The 8,299-nt window shown below is 34.9% G+C and overlaps 2 protein-coding genes across 3 annotated transcripts; one reads left to right on the top strand and one right to left on the bottom strand.

The window, feature by feature from the left end:
* Positions 1-1,513: 1,513 nt before the first annotated feature.
* On the top strand, positions 1,514-4,679 carry LOC109855637 (reticulon-4-interacting protein 1 homolog, mitochondrial-like). 2 transcript variants are annotated; one of them, XM_020430101.1, is made up of 8 exons: positions 1,514-1,614; positions 2,350-2,590; positions 2,704-2,849; positions 2,939-3,088; positions 3,169-3,458; positions 3,543-3,728; positions 3,862-4,039; positions 4,130-4,679. In XM_020430101.1, the coding sequence occupies exons 2-8, from the start codon at positions 2,392-2,394 to the stop codon at positions 4,331-4,333; spliced, it is 1,353 nt and encodes a 450-aa protein (XP_020285690.1). In that variant the 5' UTR covers positions 1,514-1,614; positions 2,350-2,391; the 3' UTR covers positions 4,334-4,679. The 2 variants fall into 2 exon arrangements, with proteins under 2 accessions (XP_020285690.1, XP_020285689.1); XM_020430100.1 differs by having other exon boundaries at positions 1,515-2,032.
* An 85-nt stretch (positions 4,680-4,764) lies between these two features.
* On the bottom strand, positions 4,765-7,085 carry LOC109855644 (flap endonuclease 1). The gene is made up of 8 exons (XM_020430110.1): positions 6,916-7,085; positions 6,448-6,550; positions 6,196-6,362; positions 5,984-6,093; positions 5,712-5,915; positions 5,416-5,634; positions 5,156-5,341; positions 4,765-5,087 (listed from the first exon to the last, which is right to left on the bottom strand). Exons 1-8 carry the CDS (start codon positions 6,995-6,997, stop codon positions 5,010-5,012), a joined length of 1,149 nt encoding a protein of 382 aa, XP_020285699.1. The 5' UTR covers positions 6,998-7,085; the 3' UTR covers positions 4,765-5,009.
* Between the last annotated feature and the right edge of the window lie 1,214 nt (positions 7,086-8,299).

The following is an 8,299-nucleotide window of genomic DNA, read 5'->3' on the forward strand; positions in this document are numbered from 1 at the left end:
AATATTGTCCGGATTGTCTTCTGTGGCACTTGATCACTTTCACACGCGCACACACGCGCGATTAAGTGAATTTCTTTCATACTTTCTTTAAAAGTTGCTTTTGATAATGTTAATTCACGTTGAAAAATTTAGACGTTAATTCACGATGAAAAATTTCACGTATATCAAACTATTACCTTGCTGTTTCGAGATTTGTTTTTTTGTAAAATAAAGTATTTTAAATATATAAAACGATGTATTACAATTACACGTAACTCACATTTTTTTGTTATATGTATGTTATAGCATGATATGTGGAAATATATTTTTTATTTGAATTTTACAGAGAATTTTACAACACAACCACTCTTTAAAATCGAGTCAACATAAGAACTACTGAATATAAAAAAATCTATAAAGTTTATTCACCTCCGAACTCTTCTCAATGACAGTTAAGATGACAATGGTACCGCTTGCACCCAAACTGTCANAGAGAAGAATTCGAAAATGGATAAGAAGTTATAGATTTACCGCGGTTCTCTTAATAAAGAGTATTAACGAAACTCTAATAATGTGTAAAATATTAATTACCGTATTGTAAAATTCTTCTGAAGATTGAAATAAAAAATATAATTTCTAATATATGTTATATACAATATGTAACAAAAAAATGAATGTCGTTACGTGTGTGAATCGATATATCTTTTTATGTATTAGAATAATTATTTTACAAAATAAATAAATGACGAAGCGGAAGACTAATAATTTATATACGCGAAATATTTAATCGTGATATACGCGGTATATTTACGAGAACAAAATTATATAATTAATTCGCGAAGAAATTCACTTATGTACGAAATTGCGTACAAACTTGTTATAATGAAAAAGAAAAATTTTTAATCGCGCACAACCCGACAACACGTCTGTTACACTTGAGAGATCGACGAGATCTGAGGCTACGCGCTGCGCTGTGAATAGAGCGCACGCATCCCTCACTATGCGCAAAAACACTCGCCGGTTGGAAAAACACCTCAGTTGTTGAACATAACACGTTTATTTTTCACATTCTTTCATATTCAAATTTAACATTTATTACATTTCTTAATTCTCTTTAAAAGAAGAGAACATTTATAACATTTCTTAATTCTTTTTAAAGGAAGAAAACATTTATTACATTTCTTAATTCGTATATCGAAATAATTCGTATTAAGAGGTGTTTTTCGTAATTATTGCTCGGATAGAAAAACGGCTCTACAGAATTAATTAATACGAATTATTTCGATCGGTAATAACAGGACGGTCCAGGCCCCTCTTAAAGAAAGTGACCATTTAAACTCGTGCACATAGCACAGAATAGAACCGCACGCTGTGGACATAGCGCATCGACATGTCGCTCGTGGACTGGCTGCGTAGTTCTAATGTATACCACCCGTGGACATGCGCTAGTTTACAGGGCGGAAAAGTGATTACACATTCTCTTATGGGCCTGGTCGCTCTCAGGCTTCTCTCTGTTAAAATCGACGTAACCCATGTATATGTATTATTTGCGGACGTGTACTCGCAGCCAAATCGTAACGCTCGCGCAACCTTGCGTTACGTCACGTTTCGAAAACAAACAGGTTTCATGCCGTTGTAAGTACGTGCGTGCACGGCATGAACTTAACCTCCTCCATTCCCCACGATATATGAATGTTTAATTTAAAGAACGAAGGAGTGACACATGTCAACATGTTATTGTGCTGATTCGATTGAGAGATACGTTGCGTTTACTCGCGAGGATGTTCGTCGACTCGTCATCAAGTTTTGCAGCACGAACTTGATAATCTATTTCGAGTCGTACGCAATGCGTTAATCGTTTATTTATAACGCTCCGCCTCTTTTCGAGCGATCGTTTACGAAATCTTTACTCTCGTCATTGTCACATTACCGCAAAATGTGTTGAACTGTGGTGTTCATTTTCTTTTTCATCTTTTTTTTTTTTAATTTTGTATTTATACGAATTATGGACGAAGTTTGGTTCCATTTCTCGAATCAACTCGAAACGCTACAGGTAATTTTCTATAAGTCTTTCTAAATCAATTTTCGCGCGCGCTCGCGCTTTTATATAATTTTTTTTTTTTTTTTTATCTTTATAACACACTCTTCACAGTTGACTTTTGTTTCCGCTCAAAATTGAAATAATCCATAAAATATATTGTTAAAAACTTGTTTTTGTCATTTTTTGTCACAGTTTTGAGTTTTTTTTCGCATTGTGCAAATAACATGAGTATCAGTTATTTGATAAGAATATTAAGTTGTTTTGCATAAAATATATGTAAATAATATGTATATTCGCTCGTATATTTACGTATAAACAATTTGGGAAAGGTTCAAGCATCTGTAATTACTCAACAAGGACAACAGTGGTGCATGACATGGCTGGCTCAATTGCGTCAGTTGATTCTGCAGCTTTGCGAGGATCAACATGCACAACACGCCAAGGACATTGTGCTGGGCATGGCCGCTTCTGTACAAAACACCTGGCAAGAGATTCAATTCCAATATTACAATGTACATTGGAATACATTAGACTTCTATCGCCAATTAGGAACATTGTACATTAACAAAGGTACACTGAACACAATCAAACTGTTTCATTTTTTTTTTTTTTTTTCAAATTGCCTATGATTGTTCATAACTTTATTTGTGCTTTTGTTATTATTTGTAACTCTGTCTGTTCAGTTTCAAGGAGAGAAGCAATGTTTTGCTTGACAGGTGTGATGTTTGGAACCTTAATAGGTTATTACATTGGTGTAAATCGAAAGTTTATTTCTCATAACATTCATCACATGAAGGCAATTACTTGCCACCATTATTATGGTATTGAGGTACACTATTTAATATCTCGTTCTATTACAGAGTTTGAATGTAGAGATTATTTCATACTGGTTTTTTTTTTTTTTTGGGGGGGTCACAGGGTGTATTGATGGTGGAGGATGCCGAAATGCCAAGAATAAGAAAGTCGAACGAAGTCCTGATACAAGTTAAAGCCGCTTCGCTTAACGTTATCGACACGAAAATATGTTCCGGTTACTCGAGGATTTATAGAAAATTACTTAACTCGGGAGTAAGTAAAGCTTCTCAAATTTACACGTGTATTGAGCGCGCTTCACGATAACGTCGTAATGGGTGAACTTGTGTGTTCAGAGACAGAGAGAACTACCTGTGACATTAGGGAGGGATTGTGCAGGAATAATAGTCGACACCGGACAGAAAGTCGCTAATTTCGATATAGGTGACGAGGTGTTCCTAGCTGTTCCGTCGTGGGCCCCCGGCACGATGGCGGAATACATAGTTGTTTCCGAAACGCAAGTAGCAAAACGGCCTAAGTCCTGTAACTTCGAAGCCTGCGCCAGTCTGCCGTACAACGGCTGCTTGGCGTGGGACGCTTTAGTCAATAGATCAGTTATTAAGGAAGGCAATGCCAAAGGAAAACGGTAGGTTTTGATATTTTCCAGGGGTGAAAAAAAAAAAAAAACAAACATTAAATTGTTGTAACGTAAATGAAACTATTGTTACAGAGCTCTCGTTTACGGCGGAAGCACTCCAATCGGTTGTATTTTGACGCAGCTGATCAAATTGTGGGGTGGATACGTAGTAACCGCGTGCAGAGCGGAAGCGATACCCGTGATGAGGGCGTTAGGCGCCGATGAAGTTATAATAATAAACGAAATAGATATAGAAAAGGAATTACAGTTGCACGATAGGTAACGAAAGTTCAATAAACGAAATACGATGTGTGTTCGAGCTTATAAATTTTGTAAGATGTGTGTGGGGGCCGCGATTAAACGATATTTTCCGATTTTTAATTTCGTTCTTGCGCACTTTCTTTCATTACAGATTTGATGCGATTTTTTATACCGATAATCAACCCTTTCAAGAACATATTTTTACGAAATATTTGGTGCCCCACGGTTCTTACGTATCTACCGTTCCCGAACAGTTGACCTCAGACTCGCTGGGATTTATTTGCGGAAGTATATTCGCTGGATGTGTTAGAATAAAATTACTGGTTCAGGTATGGTGTTGTTCTAATACACCAAATAGTTGATGTCAATGATGAAGTCCGATTTATATTATTGATTAATGTTTAAAATTATTTTTGTAGTATATGTTTGGATTTAACATGCATCAGTGGAATGAAGGTGCGAAATTGGACGTCGCGTATCTGCGCGCTCTGAGCGAGCTAACCGACGCGTATCAATTGCAAACGGTCGTAGACAGAGTGTACGCGCCGTACAACATCGAACGTGCTCTGGTGCATGTTCTAGATCCGAATTCGATCGGTAGTACGATTATAACGTTTCAGTGACGCTTTATCTAATCTTTAATTCAGTTTATCCTTTATACAACTCTACATTTCTTGTACATAAAAATAGTCTGTAAACTTGCGTTCGCGTGCATTTGATAAATGTAATCACTGCCGCATATGATTGTTGAATGAATTTACGTCATAACAAATTGGAAAACAGTCAAAAGATATATTTGATGCTGAAATAAAGACTGAGAACGAAACTACTACGTTTGCCAACAATGAAATCGAGCACAAAAGTTCGTTCTTTTCTAAATTTCTGCAAAGTTGCGTTAAATAAGAGAAAAAGATATGTGTAACAAATATAAAATAAATATAAATCCTAATCCAAAAGTATTAATATTGTTATTGCATAAAATATAATCAGACTGTTATGATTACAAATTTTTATACAGACACGCGCGACAAATAATTATTATTGATAGTTTATATAGCATATTGAGAAAAAATGTTGTACATGATATAATATATATTTTACTTCAAATAAATAGAGAAAAATTTTTTCGACGAGACTATAATTGTGAAAGTATGTACATAAGTAAAAATGCAGTATACAATTACCAATGAGATAAGAGATTCTCGATCAAGGATAAGCACGAAAATATACGCACATGCGCCACACTTATATGTTCGATAGTATTATAAAGTTATGATTAGAAAATTTTGACTCGTTACTCTACTTTGCTTTACCTCGAAATTTACTGTTGCCTGCCGTCTTTGCTTTTTTGGCAGCTGGCTTTTTTTTTTCTTCCACCTGTAATAATGATCAAAAACATTTGTATTCACAACTAACCAACTTGTCGAAAACATATATTTTTTTACCTTTCGCTTTGGACTCGGAGTTGAATTTGGCAAAACTTTGAAGAACGAATCTAATCGGCCTTGTGTGGACGTATGTCGAGCCTTGTGAAGTTTCTTAGCTCCACTTCTGACTCGTTCCTCGTTAAATTGTTTGTCACCGCATAAAAACTTTACCAGACCTTCCTCGTCTGGATCGGACCATTTTAACTTGAAAAGAAATATATTTGTATATGCACGCTCTTGCACGCAAGGACAAAAGAATTTAATATAAAAAAAATTACTTGAATATCATCCACGTTGGATACTTCCGGTTCCTGAAACAATAATCTCGCATCTTTGTAGTTCCAATCGTCAGGTATGGGATATTTCTTGGTGTCTAGATTTTCGATAATTTTCTCCAAGGACCTGTAATTCTTTATCAATTCTATTGCTCTCTTTGGACCAACACCTTTGATACTGCCAGTGTAATCACAACCCAGCATGATACAGAGATCGATAAACTATAAAGTACATTCTGTGTTAGAATAGTTAAGAGACATACATCTTTGGTATTAAAGAAAGATGATGAAATACATACCTCATTGTGATTTAATTCTAAACCTTCAAGAACTTTGTCAAAATGAATTTCTTGTACAGGCAGCTTTCTGGCTTCGCTAAAAGTTAAACGTCGAAGCAACACGTTGCAGCCGAAGGTAAGTGCGTCCATATCTTCTGTGGCAGTGGCAAAGACTTTATCAGCTTTTACCAAAGCTGCACATTGTGCTTCGGCTTCGCAAGGCGCCTAAATAATAAAAAAAAAACGATTAAAAAATCAATAAAATAAACTACATTGATCACACAAATGCTTACATCAATATAAGGTATACCCATTAATTGGAGCAATTCTTTAGCTTCATCAGCATGAGTTTTTGTAACTTTAACCAATCTTCTATTAAATTTGTCTATTGCTTCCACATTGCCTTTAATTAAAAATATTCCCTGTTACAATCTGCAGCCTTCTATTTTTCTTTATGCAGATAACTGTGTGATAAATTCAAATCATCTTAAAGATTTATCTTTACCGTCCTCTTCAGCAGCTTGCAGGAGTTTCTGTGCTTCATCTCTTCTCTCAGCTCTTTTGGCTAATTCTCCACCTTTCAGATTTGGTGGTTTCCCATCAAACACATATATAGGTTTTATTCCTTGCTCCATTAAGCGTATAGTACGATAAAACATGCCCATTAAATGGCTGTGTAACAAAATTTATTGCTATGTATATGAAGTTCTATAAAAACTTAAAAAACAATTACAACAAAAAATACATTACAATATACCTGGTTGTTTCACCGTCTACAGTAGTGAGTTGAGCCCCTTCACTGCGCACAGCTATGAGAAACTGATACAAACACATAGATGCATCAATGGCTATTTTGCGTCCTAAAATGTACAAAAAAAAAGTTAATCATATTTTTAACAACAAAAATTATATTATTCAAAGACAAATTAAAATGTGCACATTAAAGTGTTATATAATTACAATTTATTTAAATTTGCATTACTCACAAATAGATCTTTATTTTAATACTGAAATATTGAAGTTTATCAGTAAAAAATTAAAATTAAATAAAATTAATATTTAAATGAAACGAATTTATTATTGCAAGTAATAAAATGATAATAAAATGAGATTACTATATAAACTACATCACAAAAGCTATTTGCAAACTTGAAAATTTGTGACACATGAAAAAGATAGGCTAAACAGACGCGAGAGCACTTACATATAGCAATTACTTACGTACCGAAATAATGTTTTAATTCTCGTTCTCTGATAGCTTGCGGAACTACGTCCGCTATTAACTTTGATAAGCCTAAAATACCCATGTTGACAAAATGTTTATCACGTACGTATAACAAACAACTACAATACGAAACGAACAAGAAATCACTTCCCGCCAAATTACGCAGCTGAATAAAGCATTGAGTATAAAAAGAAACAGAAGGGAGCGTTTATGGTCCAAAAAGTGGTAACGGAAGTAGTTATAAAAGACAGTGTTCCAAAATTCATTGCCAGCGCTAAAAATCTATAGTTTACGTCACGTATATTATACAATTTTAGCACTGGCAGCGTGCTGGCAGCAAGTCTGGAACACAGCTAATTTGAGTCACGTGACATTTTGTTGCCGCAGCATGCTGCTGTATGAAAAGGTACCTTTATATTCATATACATTTATGTTATATTTTATTTTTTTTTTGCATTGTACATTACATTTAACATCTGTTTTTAATTCCTATTTCTAATATTTTCTCTATTGTGCTCAGGCTCTAAGGCCTGGTTTATGCGGGCAAATAAGGCCTTGTTTGGGCCTTGTTTATGCGAGTAATAACTGTTAATTTATGCCAGAATTAGTACAGTTCAACTATAGGATTTCAATGCTTCTGTTATATTCTGTTATGCTTCTGTTAATAAACAGAAATATTAAAATCTTAGGCCCGCATAAACCAGGCCTAAGCCAGCACAATGGGTGCGTTCAGACAACTCAACAGTTGCACAACGGTTGAGAGATAATCACTTCTGATTGGATCATACTGTGTTGGAACCGCTTCAGATTTTGAAGAATAGTCCTATCATAAGTGATGATCTCTCAACCGTTGAGTTGTTTGAACGCACCCAATGTCCATGGGTGGTGCACATTGGCAAATTTAATAAACTTTGTTCTGGGCTGTGTTCAGTTAAGCAAGATGGAACGAACTAATGCAGGAAATGCAAGAAATACAGGAATTGGAACTAATGAAACTAATGAAAGAAGTGAAGATAGTGAAAAAAAAAGAAGGTTGGCTCCCCTGATCTGTTGCGGAACATGTGTAGTGGCAAAATTGGAACCTAAACAATTATTCAAGTTTCCATTCCGAAGAAAGTGAAAAAGGAAATGAGAGAAGGCGGCGTATACAGATTATAATTAAAAAAAAAAAAAAAAAATTGGAATTTATAGAATCAAACAAGGAAGCGCTAATTGTGACAAAAGATGGTGCGATCTACAAAGTAACTTGTGAAAGTGACGAGGAAAAGAGACAATTATATAGACATAGGTTAGTCAGGGACATTAGAAAATTGCACACTACTGCTTCTGTTGTTGTGTGCTGGCTCATCTGGCTCTGCATATTCTTTTTTTCTTCTTTTAAAAT

This window comes from Pseudomyrmex gracilis, unplaced genomic scaffold, assembly GCF_002006095.1.
Source record: "Pseudomyrmex gracilis isolate BER0280 unplaced genomic scaffold, ASM200609v1 scaffold_94, whole genome shotgun sequence".
Classification (NCBI taxonomy): Eukaryota; Metazoa; Arthropoda; class Insecta; order Hymenoptera; family Formicidae; genus Pseudomyrmex; species Pseudomyrmex gracilis.

What these genes read in the sequence shown, in the direction of transcription:
- LOC109855637 (XM_020430100.1), top strand. Translation starts at nt 1,985, where the DNA reads ATGGACGAAGTTTGGTTCCATTTCTCGAATCAACTCGAAACGCTACAG. An exon ending in AACATTGTACATTAACAAAG is followed by an intron (nt 2,591 to 2,703) that starts GTACACTGAACA and finishes CTGTCTGTTCAG; the next exon opens with TTTCAAGGAGAGAAGCAATG. An exon ending in ACCATTATTATGGTATTGAG is followed by an intron (nt 2,850 to 2,938) that starts GTACACTATTTA and finishes GGGGGGTCACAG; the next exon opens with GGTGTATTGATGGTGGAGGA.
- LOC109855644 (XM_020430110.1), bottom strand. Translation starts at nt 6,997, where the DNA reads ATGGGTATTTTAGGCTTATCAAAGTTAATAGCGGACGTAGTTCCGCAA. An exon ending in AGAATTAAAACATTATTTCG is followed by an intron (nt 6,551 to 6,915) that starts GTACGTAAGTAA and finishes TGTACATTTTAG; the next exon opens with GACGCAAAATAGCCATTGAT. An exon ending in GCAAGCTGCTGAAGAGGACG is followed by an intron (nt 6,094 to 6,195) that starts GTAAAGATAAAT and finishes TTTTAATTAAAG; the next exon opens with GCAATGTGGAAGCAATAGAC.